General features: G+C 38.1%; 1 protein-coding gene across 5 annotated transcripts in view; it reads left to right on the top strand.

Annotated features, from left to right (window-relative positions):
* Positions 1 to 2188: 2188 nt before the first annotated feature.
* Positions 2189 to 16448, top strand: part of CCDC88A (coiled-coil domain containing 88A) — a 143338-nt gene continuing 129078 nt past the window's right edge. For all 5 annotated transcript variants that reach the window (XM_030310632.2, XM_030310629.2, XM_030310631.2 and 2 more), the window contains exons 1-2: positions 2189 to 3080; positions 3177 to 3277. In XM_030310632.2, the coding sequence (XP_030166492.1) occupies positions 3018 to 3080; positions 3177 to 3277 (164 nt within the window). In that variant the 5' untranslated portion in view covers positions 2189 to 3017. The remainder of the gene's footprint in view (positions 3081 to 3176; positions 3278 to 16448) is intronic.

The raw sequence follows: 16448 nt of genomic DNA, 5'->3' as shown, positions 1-16448 counted from the left end.
TCAAATAAGTTACTCCAGACCTCAGTCTGGTCTAAAGCTTTCTGTTTTTACAATTAACTCCTCATGTTTCTTTGTTGAGTGTGTGTGTGTGTGTGTGTGTGTGTGTGTGTGTGTGTGTGTAAAAGCTAAAGATAGACCAGGAAGCATCTGGGGCCTTTTGGCTGTAGAGGGGAATCCAGATTTCTGAGGGCTAGCTATCCACTAAACTGGATACACAATGCTATCTATATCTGTCCAAAATGCCCCTAACTTATTGTACTTTGTGTTAATACTATGAGTTTTTCATTTATGAGTGAAGCAGGTGGGTCTGTCTGAAGATAAACAGTATAAGGCATGAATACTTCCATGTTGTTTGGTTGACCTTCTGAGGGATTACGAAGAAAAGTGGGCAAGTCAAGCTTTGGGCTGCTCTGAAAGCCATGCTTTCTTCTTGATGTCAGCTCTCTCTTGGTCTGCATTTCCAAACAAAGGATTATGATTAAGAAACAGTCATCAAGGGGTGCCTGGGGGGCTCAGTTGGTTGAGCATCTGGCTCTTGATTTCCTCTCAGGTAATGATCTCACAGTTTGTGGGTTAGAGGCTCGCATCAAACTCTGCACTGACAGAGCAGGGCCTGCTTGGGATTCGCTGTCTCCCTTTCTGCCCCTCTCTCATGCGCGTGTGCTTTCTCAAAAATAAACATTTAAAGAAAAAAGAAAGAAAAAATCAAGAGCAGAAGGAAAAGATTGCTAGCAATCAGTATGACCCAAAGCTGCGTACTGGTCAGGTAATGCGAGATTCTACTATGTACACAACTTGCAAAGTGCCACATCAATGCAACCTCCTTTTAATTAAGACAATTTTGGAAGGGCATTTCTCTGGTCTCCACAGCAAGATCCTTTCTCCTGTAACTAAAGTAGGAAGGTTACATTTCAAGTTTATTTCCTAAATATCCTTCATTTGGGGGAAATAATGATGAAAACATCAATAATATTTATGGAGCACTCACTATAGGTTGCCATTTAATTTAACCCTATTATTAGTCCCACTTTGAAGAGAGTAAAGCAGAGAGAGTTTCACTTACTCGCCGAGGCTCACGCAACTGGTAAGTATCAGAGCCTGGATTTGAAGCAGGCAGGAAGACTCTAGAGGATCTCACCTAATCAAGAAAATTTTCTGTATCATAACTTAGTGTTATAAAACATTTTTCCTGCTACTTTTTAAAATATCACGTATTCAAAATAGATTTATGTAAACAACACACACAGCAACACTGTAATACTATCTTTATTTTCTCAAAAAAATTGTTTTACATGACCATTTTGTACCAGGGAAAAGATTTTTATGTTCCTTCAAAATGAGGGATTTTGCTGGGGAACTGTTAAAATTACTTTGATGATTCCAGTCGTGCATCGCATAGAGGTTTATGACAAGTATGTAATCTGTTTGTCACCCAGCTTGGATGATTTCCAAATGTTTCCTTTTAGTAGTTCTTGATTTTGTTTAGATTTTTTTTCAATGGCCAAATAGTCAAACAACATTGTCTGAACCACGTTTGCTCCCATCAGGGAAAACCAACGTGTTGAAAGATAGCTTTGGTTATTTAAAATCCTACTACATTCACTTGCAACTTTGAAAAGCATTCATGCTTTAGTGACTGGATTTTTAAAAGGAGAAGAAGAACAAATAAAACCAAGTTTGAGTCTCAAGTCCCTCCTTTGCTATTTGCTGCATTTTTTCTACTCTTTGCGGGCAAAAGCACGCTGAACAGATCAAATCAAACTGTCCGAAAAAGGCTGTCTGCATCCCTCATGTCTAAAAGAGAAGGATTTCGTTCCCTCTCCTTCACACATCAAAGAAGGCACTCGGGGAGGAAATAAACCATAATTAAGCATGAGCGACCAAGCAGACAGACCCCTTCCTCTGCCTTCCCCATCCCCGCCCCCCACGCCCTGGCAACAGTCCTGGGCGCGAGCTAGGGCCGGCCACCGCAGCAGCTGCATGGAGCGCGCGTCCACGCCTGCGCCCGCCGCCAAAATCTGGGCGGCGGCGGGGCCGTCCCCGGGGGCGCGCTCGTTCGGGAGCGCGCTCATGCAGCGGTTTTCTTCTCCCACAATCCAGAGGCTGCGGCGCGGGAGGGGCGGAGAGTCGGCGGAAGGATATGGGCGCGGAGGGAGAAGCGCGCTCCCTTTGACGGAGGGTTCACGGCACTGGTTGGGCGGCGTGGAGCGGGGTGTGATGCGGCACTGCGGTTCTGAGGCCGTTACTCCGGCTCCTCCAGAGAGGGCGGTGGAGGAGGCTGGAGCGCGGTGGTGATTTTGTGCCAGGGCTTCCCAGAGGCGCGCTGAAAAGGCTACGGGCTGAGGAAACTGGGGGGTTAGGGACACACATTCAAGCCCCCACCCCCCGGGAGGGGAAGGGGGCTGGAAGCGAGGCTTGAGGTCGGCGGAGGGATGGTGTCTGTTCGGGGGGAAGGGGCGAGCCCTGCCTGTCGTTGGTGAGGGGCTGCGGGCAGGCGAGGCTCCGCGGGTCGTAGCGGCTCCATGCCCACTGGTGGGTGGAACGTGTTGAGCGGGACGCGGAGGTCGAGCCTGGTGGCCGCTCGGAACCCTCAACATACTATCTAACGTGGTATTTCATTTAGCCCACGTTGGGATTAATTCATTGCGGGCAGCTTCGCTGGTCTGGCTCCTCCAGGAGCTGGGCAACCTTGACGGGCTTTTTGTCTTGCTGCTCCAGCCCCCTTTCCCTTCCTCCTCCTCCAGATGCCTTTTCTCTGCCCCTCCTCGCCCGGTACAGACATTTCCAGCGCAAGCTGCCGCTCGTGGCTGCTGTCGAAGCCGCTTCTCGGGATTTCGGCTTGTTCCCCTCTGGGGTGTTTTTTGAGGAGGGAGAGTTTTTCTCCCCTCCACGATGGGATTTTCTTCCTGTGCCAAAATGGACTTTCACTGATTTCTACTTACTTCTTCAACGTTTAGTGATCAATTCCCTAGGCGTATTTTTGTGGTAGTTCCCTTTTTCAAATACTTATCTGTAAAATGGAGAATGAAATTTTTACTCCCCTCCTGGAGCAGTTTATGACCAGCCCCTTGGTCACTTGGGTAAGTAGGGTGTTATTTATTGTATCTTTTGCTGCATTATTTGTGGCTGCAGAGATGGAGATGGGCGTTCGTGTCCTGACGATCATTCCGTTCTAGGTTAAAACGTTTGGACCTCTGGCTGCAGGAAATGGGACCAACCTGGATGAATATGTGGCTTTGGTTGATGGGGTATTCTTGAACCAGGTCATGCTCCAAATGTAAGTGTTCTTTTCTTTACTAGGGTAACTTGTTTTCTTTGAAAAAGGGCATACTGTAAACTTAGAGATTTTATGTTTTAAGCTCCTAATTGCTTTGGCCAGAAGAATTCAGGTGGTTTAAGAATTGGACCTTGAAAGGAGTGATAATCTTACCTGCCCAGCCCATTTATCACAGTCTAGTAATTACGCCTATTAAAATTGTGAAACTTTAATTTTTCATTCTGCAAACCGTATATTGTCACTTACTGTCTTTAAGTGTTGAAATCCAAATCACGTTGTGTCCTCTAATTGGTAAATAGAGAAAAGAGAATATGGGAATAGTTTCCTAAGGGGGAATAAAGCCTTTACTGTGAAGTTATGTGTATTAGATGCAGAAATGTCTTATTAACCCTTGTATCTAAAAATAAGTGGCTGAGATTTTGAAACTGGTGAAGTAATAACAGATTTCAAAAAAAAGAATTTCAAATAACAGTTCTGATTGGTGAGAACTGTTGCTGTGGCAAGTAATTTAAATGGGTACAGTAACTCAAGTCTGATTAGATTATTATGTGACTTGTTAGATTAATATTGGGGGGATCATTTTAAAGTATTTTTAAAGCTAGTTTTGAAATGCGGGTAACTGACATCTTGATGACAACTAGATAATGATTTTAGTAGGCAAATCTTTGTCTTTTATGTTTATGATACTTGGGTTTGTATTAAGTAGAGAAGTACTTTTAAGATGGGAGTTGAATATCCAAATCATATTGGTAGATCAGTGAAATAAAAACCATTTTTATCATTATAGGTATTGTAGCATTCAAGCTAAGTACATCAGTGTAAGCTTTCTAAGTACATCAGCATAGGTTATCAAACTCTGAATGTTATTGTTGTGTTCAAAATAATGTGTATTTAGCCTAATCTCTCTTGAATAGAATCTGAATACAAGCGTAGGTTGGAACCTTCAATTTCAAAGCATTCTTAACCTTTTATGTATGTGGGAGTTTAGTGCATTATTAATAAATAATTGTTACTAAGGAATAAGTCCACTGTGAATAATCACATGAAGTGTCATTTCTGTATTTTGTAGGAAATTATGTTTCTTTTTAGATTTTTTAAATAAAAGAAGAGGTAGAAGTCAAAACCATAAATGTTCCAGTGTAACTTCTCAGTCTGTGTGCCCAGAGATATTGGTAGTCTGTGTGCTCAAAGAGATTTGTGTGTTGTTTTTCATGTATGTATTGATCCTACAGAGAAGCATTGTACTACTATGTGCTTCCATAGGTGTTTTATTTGTATAGGCACTAAATGTGTGTATGTTTTTTTCTTAAGAAAGGAAAAAGGAATGTAGACAATTATTTCCATGGACAGTAAATATATTTTTGGCAGCTCTCCCAGTGGAACTATTTTTTTATCTTTGAAATATCCCACTATTTCATAAGCAAAAGGGTAGAATAATTAAATTGACTTCTATTTTAGGGAACACACATGACAGGAAGGGTAGCCATTACAGTAGATACTCAGAACTTGTTCCCTCTCTTGTTTTTAGATGGAGAATTTTGAATTTGTATGCTGAACCCTAAAAAAAAATAGGTGTATTTACAAAATAGGAAAATACTTTAGTTTTCCACTTTTTTTAAATTTACTTTTTTATTTAATTATTTTTAAAGTAGGTTTCATGCCCAACGTGGGGCTTAAACTCATGACCCTGAGATTAAGAGTTGCATCCTCTACTGAGTGAGCCAGCCAGACACTTTTAGTTTTCCACTTCAATGTTTTTTATTTGAATGATTCTTTTTCCAAAAAATATTTAGATTTTTTTGAGCCCTGAATAGTTAGCCAAGGTACTAAAAACAGACACTTGTTTCCACTTTGAGTGGAATTGAGTGCAACTTTATATTTAAAAATATATATGTATATTTTGAAAGTAATGGTGTTTCAAAATAGTGGTTGCCAGGTTGTTTTTGGGAGGGGGTGGGGTGGGGAGAGGACTAGCTCCATTCCAAACCTCAAATCTACTTCTGTTTTCAGTTCCACCTCTCAGTTTCTTTAAAAGTTTTTTCAGTGTCCTAATTCTGTTCTGAATGACCTATATAAATTAAAGGGAAAGAAAATTAGAAAAAAAGGAAGAAGTAGGCTTTAGCTTTTTAAAAAATAATTTGTTTAAATAAGATAAATGTATTTTAATTAATTATTTACCTAATAGGGCAACAAAATATGCATTGTTTTTAAAGCTGTATTTTGCTAACTTTAAAATCATTAAGATTTCTGTTAAGTACTTTATTCGAGTTAATGTTTGATTTAATCTACTCTATTAAATTGTCAGTTGAACTGTACCCAGTAAGTTAACCTAAAAGGTAGCCTTAGTCTAAGTCATCTCTAGATTAAATTTGTCTAGTATATGTGCTGCCGAAGCGAGCACTAGATTAAATTTGTTTACAGAATTTGTGAGTGAGAACCCTTTCTAAAATGAAACTATTTTTCTTCATGTGTGTTTTGCTTGGAGTTTGTTGAGCTTCTTGGATCTGTGGGTGTGCGGTTCTTAACAAATTCAGAAAATTTTTGGCTGTTTTTTATTTTTAGAAATAAATATTTATATTAGAATATATAAGTGTGTGTGTGTGTGTGTGTGTGTGTGTGTGTGTGTGTGTGTGTATATTCTTGCCCCCACTTCCCCTTTTGGAAGTCCCAATTACATGTAAATCAGGCCATTTGATGTTCACTGATGTTGTGTTCATGTTTTTTCAGTCTTCTGTGTTTCATTTTGGATAATTTTGCTACGTCTTCAACTTCACTAATCTTTTCTTCTGTAATGTTTAATTTGCTGTTAATTCCATCCAGCTTCTTTTTCATTTCAGACATTATGATTCTATTCTAGAAATAGAGTTCTTTTTGTATCTCACATGTGTATAGCTTTCATGCTTTGTCTTTTCTCTAGCCACTTGAATATATAGAGTACAGTTATAACTGGATTAATATTTATTTCTACAAATTCTATCTGTATCATTTCTGGATTGGTTTTGATCGATTTTTCTCCTCATAAAGGATTGCGTTTCTTTGCTTTTGCATGCCTGGTAATTTTTGATTGGATGATAGACATTTGGAATTTTACCTTGTGGGGTGCTGGATATTTTTGTTTTTCATTACATATTCTTGAACTTTCTTCTGGGATACATTAAATTACTTGGAAACAGTTTGATCTCTCAGGTCCTGCTTTTAAGTTGTATCAGGCAGTACTACTTTGTTACTCTAGTGGCAAAACCCTTCTGAGTACTCTCGATGGTAGGAACAGGAGCTATTTCTGGACCTGTGTGAGCTCTGGGTGGTATTCCCTCTTATCCGTACCCACCCTCCCGACCCCCCACTGTTCTTGGGTAGTTTCCTCACATGTATATGCTAATAAGTACTCAGCTGAAGACTTGAGGGATACCTTCTGCAGATCTCTGGGTTTTCCTGTGAACATTTCTACTCTTATGTACTCTACCTTGTATATGACAGTCACCTTGTTGTCTCTAGATTAAGTTCTGTCTCCTCAATTCAGGGAGGTAATTGCTCTGTCAGGGTTCCCCATCCCTGTTCTATGGCCTAGGAACCCTTTCAAGGTAATAAGTTGGGGCAATGGTAGGACTCATCTTGTATGTTTCCCATCTATCAGGGATCTATTGTCCTTTGCTTTTTCATGTCCATTGCCTTGAAAAACACAATATATTTTGTCCTTCTTTTTCTAGTTTTTTCAAGCAGGAGAGTAATTTGGTTCCTGACATTCCATCTTGGCCAAAGTGGAAATCTGTTTATATACTTATAATTACACTTTTGGCCTGGCAGTCTTGCTATTCCTGCTTTCAGTTTGACATAGAATTTTGTTATAGAAAGCTTATGGTATATATATATTCTTTCATCTACAGTCTTTATTAAAAGTGAGAATATTAATTAGTGACTTTGGATTTGCCATTTTGGACTTTGTTTACATTTTCTTCATGCCTGTTTACTAACTCTGCCTTATAATTTTGGAGTCTGTTCACTGACTTGGGATTTGCTGCATTCAGAGATAAATCCTGGATTTCACTGAGTAGTTCCTTGAATCAAAGAATCTCTGTAAGAGCTTGTGACATGGCATCAATCTTGTTTAACTAATGGGGAAGGGGAAGCTCTTTAGAGATCAGGAATGATGGGCCAGCTCTTCTGTATGCTGCAGGGCATTTTTGTATTTCAGCCAAGTGAAATCTTTATTTCTCACTTCTGGTTACCACTCATAGGGTTTGGTGACACTAGAAATAATCATTTTCTTGTTTGAGATGTCATGCAGTTCCGTAACCCATTTTGCATATTACTTGCTATGAAATTTTAAGGAATTTATGACATGGTTGTGAATTTCATAATTCTAAAGTTTAAAAGTATGCTATTTATATTACCTAAGCAGTTGAAGATATGTATAAGGGTTTTAAGTATGGAGAAAATTATTAATGGTGTCAGAAAAATGATTCAGCCCCATTAGATAATTATAGAGATCTATACTTGAAATACCTGACAATTACTATATACTTGTTCTGGCTTTTCTTCTTTTAGAATCTTGAACTTGAAGGAACTTTAGGAGTCCTCTACTATGAAAATCATTTTTAATTTAAAAAATTAAATGACACATGGTCATGCAGATTCTCCTTAAGTATTTCCTGAGAAGCACCTTCATAAACTATACCTAGCAGAAGGCATTTATCTAATAGAGGAAGTTGACTGAGAAGTGTTTCTTAGTTCTTTGAGTGTTTAAGATTCGAAAGTATGGAGAGGTAGATTGGGGACGATGAAATAGATAAAGGGTATCAAGAAAGAGTACACTTACATTGATGAGCACTGAATAATGTATAGGGTTGTTGAATCATTATACTGTATACCAGAAACTAATAAGTATGTTAATTATACTTCAATTAAAAAAAAAGAAAAATAAGATTCAAAAGTAGGTTGTGCTAACTTTATAATGACCCTAAAGTGACTTATAAAATACATGAGTTTCAGGGCACCTAGGTGACTTGGTTAAGTCTCCGACTTTGGCTCAGGTCATGATCTTGCAGTTCGTGGGTTCGAGCCCCACGTCAGGCTGTGTGCTGACAGCTCATAGACTGGAGCCTGCTTTGGCTTCTGTGGCTCTCTCTCTATCTGCTCTTCCCCTGCTCACACTCTTGTCCCTCTCTCTCAAAAAATGAATAAATATTTTAAAATATATATATGGGTTTCTTACCAAGTATGGCATTGACTCTGAATTTTGGCGTGGTCATCTCAGGTTTTCTCATTGGGCCTCATAGTTTTTGTTTAGTTTTGTTTTTGTTTGTTGCTTTTTTAAAAACACACTTATGATACAGTCATAGTTGCTGTCTTATTACTAAGTTTTGTGATTTACCTCCCAAATTTTTCTTAGATGTGTCCCTGACTTTTGGATTAATGTGGGAGCCCTGACTGGTCTTACTTTTGGGCTTGCCCCTCTTCACGTTGTCTTCTCAATCTGTGATCACATGTACTTATATATGACTCTTGTCTGATAGCATTTATCTCATTGTATTGCAGTTTTTGGTATGTTTGACTCCACTAACTAACCTGTGAATTTCTTGAAACCATCTATTATCTCTTTCATCTTTATTTCTAGCATATGCTTAACATACAGTAGGTACTTGATATACTACTGTTGAATGAATGAATAATAGCAAGGTTATGTGGTAAAGTAGGATGAATTTGGGCTTTGAGTCAGACAAGGTTTAATTCTCACTATGCTACATACTAGTTTATGACCTAAACAATTTACTTAAATTTCCAAATCTCGGTTCCTACATCTATGAGATGAAAGATAGTGTTTCCTTCCCGGCGTAGACTTAATCTCTAATAATGTACAGATAGTATCTATTTTCTGTTTTGTTGACCACTGTATTCCCAGTGCTGGTTGCTGTCATTAGTATTGTTGTGTAGTAGGCCAAACCTGCTTTTTTATGTTTCTTCAAACAAATGATCATTCACAGCTTAGTTTTATATAATTCCTATTGGTATCACATCTATGTAGATATAAAATCTTTAGAAAGTTACTTCTCAATTTCTTCATTTATAAACAAGATAAAAAGAATCACAGAGTTATGAGAATCAAATAGGATAATTTGTGTACAATGCTTGGCATATAGCAAGATTCAGGTATTGTTAGCTATTGATCTTTGCTTTATTCCTATTATCATAATAATCATTTTTCCCTACACTGCCCTTTCCCTTTTTTTTGCCTAGCAAATTTTAACTCATTCTTTAATACCCTCTGAAGTCCCTTGGGAGAGTTAATTGCTCTCTCCCCTATCATCTAATATCTATCTTTACCAAATTGTTAAAAGTGCTGCAGCAACTAGATAGCATTTAGAGGCTAGAAGTTTTTGTTATGTATCACCAGTACCTAGCATAGATTTGGTATAAGTTTTCATTAAATGTTAAGGAATAAATGAAACATTTCATAATTTTATTGACTTAAAAAATTTTGAAAACTCTAGTATTGTAGAATTTAATTTGCTTTACTTTTTAGTTTGTCTTCTATTTCTCCTTTTGTTCTTTCTCTGTTCCATTATTTAATTACCGTTATTGAATATTTTCCCCACCTATGTTATGTCTTGCTTGAGTTGACTTTGTAAGAACAAGTCATAGTCCATGCTTTTGAATGGTATTAGAATATACAGTGACTTCAGTTTGGTTTCCAATAATGTTACTGATCATGTCCAAATATTGGGATTTTTGTCCACAGCCTTATATTGGACTGATGTCTTTAACAGTCCATAGTCATTGTCTGATTTGCTGTATGAGCCATATCTAGTTAAGCTACAAAAAGCGATGAGAACCTAGAGAACAGAAACTAGTTGCTATATATGGGAGTATTTTTAAATTTTTAAACTGAAAATTTTTTCTGTAATGTGTATTAATATGGGAAACTCAAAAAGGAACAATTCTTATTTTTATTTTTTAAAATTTATTCAAAAAAAATTTTTAGGGGTGCCTGGGTGGCTTAGTCAGTTAAGCATCCGACTTCAGCTCAGGTCATGATCTCACGGTTTGTGGGTTCGAGCCCCATGTCAGGCTCTGTGCTGACAGCTCTGAGCCTGGAGCCTGCTTTGGATTCTGTGTCCCCCCGTCTCCCTGCTCTTCCCCCACTCATGCTCTGTCTTTGTCTCTCTCTCAAAAAATAAATAAACATTTAAAAAATATATAAAATTTTTTTAGTTTATTTATTTTTTGAGAGAGAGAGCAGGGGAGGGGAAGGAGAGAGAGAGAGAGAGAGAATCCTAAGCAGCCTCTGCACTGTCAGCACAGAGCCCAATGTGAGGCTTGAACTCAAGAAACATGAGACCATGACCTGAGCTGAAGTCAAGAGTCAAATGCTTAACTGACTGAGCCGCTCAGGCACTCCACTTATTTATTTTTTTAAGTAATGTCTCCACCCAACATGGGGCTTGAACTCATGATGCCAAGATTAAGAATCTCATGCTCAACTGACTGAGCTAGCCAGGTGCCCACAGGAAACATCAGTTCTTAACTATACTCTTTCAGAACAGCATTTGACCTTCTTTTAGGATTTGTGACATAGATTGGTACCACTATAGGCAGAAAGTTTCAATATTTAAAAATAATTGAGATTTAATTGATATTAAAAGATACCTAATACTCAATTTTGTAATCACTAAGCTAGCTACTTTTAGAAAGGTGGTGTGGTATAGAGGAAGAAACTGCCTTGAGAGTTATGTTTGATTCCTGGATCAGGCTGGTTGGTTGGTGGAGCAGTCAAAACACACACATTTGTTGATTAGTTGGTTGTATTACTTGGGTGTGGTTTGTGGCACCCCTGAACATTTTCAATACCAACATCAAAGATTACACCATCATAAATACAGTAATATTGAATCAAAAGTTTGAAATATTGCAAGAATTACTAAAATGTGGCACAGAGACACAAAGTAAGCAAATGCTATTGGAAAAAAATGGCAAAATGGCACCAACAGACTTGATTAACAGTCATAAACCTTCAATTTGTGAAAAACATAATTATCTACAACGTGCAGTAAAGTGAAGCACAATAAGATGTGGTATGTCTGTATTCTCTTTCTTCATGATTTTATTCCTATTCTATCTTAGCTCTATTTTGCTAGTTCAATAATTAATAAAACTAGGTTGATGAAACTCATCAAGTTTATTCTGACATTTGTGAGACTCAGGGCAAGTATTCATTTACCACGATAGGCCTAAATATTTAAAGGTTATAAACCAGACTAAGAAATTGTTGACTATGTTCTGATCTTTTATCATGAAAAGTAGGTATATCTGAAAAATATACCTTCATGATGACTTGAAAGATTCAAATTTAGAATTTATGTAATTTAGAATTCAAAAACTCAGTTTCTTATCAGAGTATAGTGGAGCTCAACCTCCTCCCCACATCCCTAGCTCTGTCTAGCCCCACAGAGGGGTCTCATGTGCATACCTGTGGGCATCCTGTAGGCATGCCTAAGACCCATGCTCTTCCAAACAGCTCTTCTTGACCCAGTGATACATACATCTGTATAGTCCATTCTCAGGACAGACCTAGGAAAGAGTCCTGTGCAGGCCCTGTAATTGGGTAGAGGTATTTGGGCAAGAATTTCCAGAGTTCTACGTAACTGCAGTGCCATCTATGTATGGGTATATCCTCTTGCTTCCATGGGTTGCTTGCTCAGTGGTGAGGGGCATGGCCTGAGGAAGGCCAGAGTGGCACTCAAGGCTGAGATCTGTTTTGTCAGGATCTAAAATACAGTACTCAGTGAATGAGAAGGCTGAAGAGATAGTTTCCTTAAAGGTCAGTTTATTCAGTGAGTAGTTCCCGAGTGCTCACTATATGATAAACTATCTGCTAGATACTGGGGATATGATGCTGAATAAGATACGGTCTTTCCTCACTAGTAACGAGAACAACATGCAGATAAATTGCAGTGTGATACATGTGCTATATGGTAGAATTATGTTCTTGAAATAATGTTGGCACAAAGAGAGATGTGATTATTCACTTAGAAGAGGGAGAATTTGAACTAGGACATGAAAGTTGAATAGGACCAATTCGGTAAATAGGAATCATAAACAGTTGGAGTAGGAGGCAAATGGCATAAAAAGAGGCATGAAGATATGACTAAAAATAGTAGACTCAAATAACTATAGGTTGTATTGTACAGCTGAAGCAGAGATTGTATTCTTCTTGCACATAGGAGATGAGTTTGAAGAGGTGGGGATTGGGAGACTGTCCTTAGATACCATGTTAAGAAGGTTGGATTTTTTTCCTGTGGAGACATGTGTTACTTCACATTCTTTTTGGAGAAATAGAGCTAGCCCTTGGTAGCCCTTGGGGTGTGTGTGTGTGTGTGTGTGTGTGTGTGTGTGTGTGTGTGTATACAGAGATTTATTTTAAGGAATTGGCTCATGAGATTGTGGAGGTTTAGCTAGTTTAAAAGCTGATGGGGCAGGCTGGCGGGCTGGTAGGCGGGTTGGAAACTCAGGGAAGAATTGCATTGAGTTCAAAGGGAGCTTGCTACAAGGAGGTCAGCCTTTGTTCCAGTAACACCTTCAAATGACTGGATGAGGTCCACTCACACGGAGGGTAATCTGCTTTACTCAAAGTCCATTGATTTATGTGTTAATCATATTGAAAGAAACATCCAGAACAATATTTGACCACATATCTGGGCACTGTGGTCCACCCAAGTTGATACATAAAATTAACCATCATAACTAGTATTTATTAAGCTAGGTCCACAGATATTCTTGGTGGGGGGGGTTCTGTGGTAATTTAGGAAATTTAATTTTGTGTTTTAATTTCATTAATTCAAATTTTTTTCAAGAGGTAATAAAAACAAGAAATTCTTTTGCAGTGATAATTCACAATTGATTTTTTTTTTTCATAGAATAAGACTAGTTTCTTAAGTCACTTTCTCATACAGGGTCCATGGATTCTTAGGATATATATCTATAGGATAATGCTCAGAGATTCTTGATAATTTTGTTTTTTAAAAAGGTGTCACTACTGTACTCCAGCTTGAAAAACAGTAATATAGGCTATTGAAATCATGAAAGGAATTGAAACAGATAGCATTTGCATTTTAGAAGGATTAAATTTGGTGCTTATGGAGGCAAGAATAGAGATATTAACAGCATTTATGTAGAAGTGATATAGAAGAGAGACAGTATGAAAGTGATGGGACTTGGTTACTGATTTGATACAAAGAATGAGAAAGGCATGAGTCTGGGATGACTGCCACACTTTTTACTTGGGTAAAGAGCAGATGGTAGTACCCTTAGTAAAGTAAGACATTACAAGAGGATGAAAATTTGAGGGGAGGGGAAGTATAGAAAATAAGTACTGAGTTTATTTTGGAGGGTCTGGTGAACAATGAGAAGTATCTTGTGGGCTGATAGATATACATAGGTCTGGTGGTGCTCAGGGAAAAGGTCTAGAATAGAGATAGAGATATGAGAATCTAAGGACATGGGTGCCAGAAAAAATACAGAAGGGAACCGATGATAGATCCTAGGAAACCGTAACATTAAAAGGCTGGAAGTTTGAGGAAAAGTAGGAAAATTCACAAGACTCCTGGGAGGAGATCACAAAGGGAGTCAGTTAAAGGCAAATTGTCTTGCATAAAGATGTATTGTCATGTGAGGTTGATGGCTTATCTGCGATTTGGAAACCACAGATTTATAGTGGAGCCAATCAGTGTGGTTGAATAACTTACCCAATAATGCTTAGCTGCTCAGAAACTAACAAAAAGATCTGTAGAGTTTTCTCAGATTTGGGGATCTATAATGTAGATGTAGGGTTGGATATCCAGGTGAATAGTTGAAATGAATAGAGTGTGAGCATTAAAGTGAAGGAGGAAAGCAAGTGTCATCAGGAGGAGGCTGATAGATTAGAGAGGTTGCAATAGGATGAAAGATGAGTAGGATTAGAGAAGGTGAGAAGAGATGGAATAGGGGATTTTCAGAGTTTGAGATTTTGAAAGTTGCAATTCTGAATGGTGATTTAGGGCCAGGGTTAGACCATGCTAATGGGTGGATAAAATAGAGTATAGTGAAAATAACTAAAGTTGAGAAGGAATTTATTTCCTTTTTTTTTAAAAATATATAAGGTTAATGGTCTTTTGATTACCACTAGAGGTAGAAATGAGTATTTTGAATTAAAGTGGAAAGCTGGGAAATAAATAGCTAATTATAACAGTGTTATAATTAAAGAAAAATTTAACAGTAAGGAAGGAAGAAGACTGGCAATTGTAATGTTTATATTAACATGCTCTTTGTGGGCTAGTATCCAAAATCTATAAAGACCTCACCAAACTCCACACCCGAAAAACAAATGATCCAGTGAAGAAATGGGCAGAAAACATGAATAGACACTTCTCTAAAGAAGACATCCCGATGGCCAACAGGCACATGAAAAGATGCTCAACGTTGCTCCTCGTCAGGGAAATACAAATCAAAACCACACTCAGATATCACTTCATGCCAGTCAGAGTGGCTAAAATGAACAAATCAGGAGACTATAGATGCGGGAGAGGATGTGGAAAAATGGGAACCCTCTTTCACTGTTGGTGGGAATGCAAACTGGTGCAGCCGCTCTGGAAAACAGTGTGGAGATTCCTCAAAAAATTAAAAATAGACCTACCCTATGGCCCAGCAATGCACTGCTAGGAATTTACCCAAGGGATACAGGAGTGCTGATGCATAGGGGCACTTGTACCCCAATGTTTGTAGCAGCATTCTCAACAATAGCCAAATTATGGAAAGAGCCTAAATGTCCATCAACTGATGAATGGATAAAGAAATTGTGGTTTATATACACAATGGAATACTACGTGGCAATGAGAAAGAATGAAATATGGCCTTTTGTAGCAACGTGGATGGAGCTGGAGAGTGTTATGCTAAGTGAAATAAGCCATACAGAGAAAGACAGATACCATGTTTTCACTCTTACGTGGATCCTGAGAAACTTAACAGAAGTCCATGGGGGAGGGGAAGAAAAAAAAAAAGAGGTTAGAGAGGGAGAGAGCCAAAGCATAAGAGACTCTTAAAAACTGAGAACAAACTGAAGGTTGATGGGGGTGGGGGGGTGGGAGGGAGGGGAGGGTGGGTGATGGGTATTGAGGAGGGCACCTTTTGGGATGAGCACTGGGTGTTGTATGGAAACCAATTTGACAATAAATTTCATATAAAAAAACCATGCTTTTTGTATTAAACAGGAAATTTTGTGGGCTATCTTAATAGTTTTTCAGGAAATTTTACAAAATGGTGTGTTCTTAATGAAATTTACTTTCATAGTGAAGGTGACAAAAAAATGGTAAACTCCATAATATCATTGACGAAATGACTATTTCCTTTCAGAGCACCACGGAAGATAGTTTAGTTTTAGGTGATGGGTCCTAGTCCTTGCTTAAGGCCTGGATTACTACAGAATTGTGGAGGGGTACCTGGGTGGCTCAGTCTTTTGAGCATCTTGCTGTCAACACAGAGCCTGCTTGGGATTCTCTCTCTCCCTGTCTCTCTGCCCCTCCCCCACCAGCTTGAGTGTGTTCTCTCTCTCAAAATAAATAAATAAACATTAAAAAAACAAAACAAAACTACAGAATTGGGAAGGATGAGAAGTTGTGGGGAAAGACCACTGGAGGCAGTACTCCAATTCTGTTTTGCCAAGACTGGTTAAAAAAAAGGGTAAACCACAGTAAATTCTCAGTTAACTTGAATGTTGAAGGAAATTGGAGTGTTGAGTTTTCTCATAATTGAAGGTTATTTTAATTTTTTTCCAACTCCACATTTTAAATCTTTGCAAGTGAATTAAACTGTATTTCCATCTTTGTAAATAGGATATGTACAAGTATTGATTCAGAATCTTGTAGTACCTCATTTGTTTTCAACTTAAGTCTTTGTGTTAAGTATTGAATGTATATAATTAAGATGAATCTATAATGAATGGTGAATGATCCCAAGTATGTATTTGGAAACAAATCTCTTGTTATTAGCTTGTTTGTTTTTCTTTTTTAATTTGTATGTATTTTGTATGTATGTTTGCTTTTTGTTATTTATTTGTTTATTTGTTTTTTGTTTTTTGTGGGTTTTTTTTTTTTTTTTGAGTGAAATGGAGTGTGTATGATAGTGTGGGTAGATTAGGGAGCCC

The sequence above is a fragment of the Lynx canadensis genome, chromosome A3, assembly GCF_007474595.2.
Source record: "Lynx canadensis isolate LIC74 chromosome A3, mLynCan4.pri.v2, whole genome shotgun sequence".
In the NCBI taxonomy this organism is placed as follows: domain Eukaryota; kingdom Metazoa; phylum Chordata; class Mammalia; order Carnivora; family Felidae; genus Lynx; species Lynx canadensis.
Note: the sequence above shows the minus strand (reverse complement) of the source record. Positions and strands in the feature narration are given on the sequence as shown.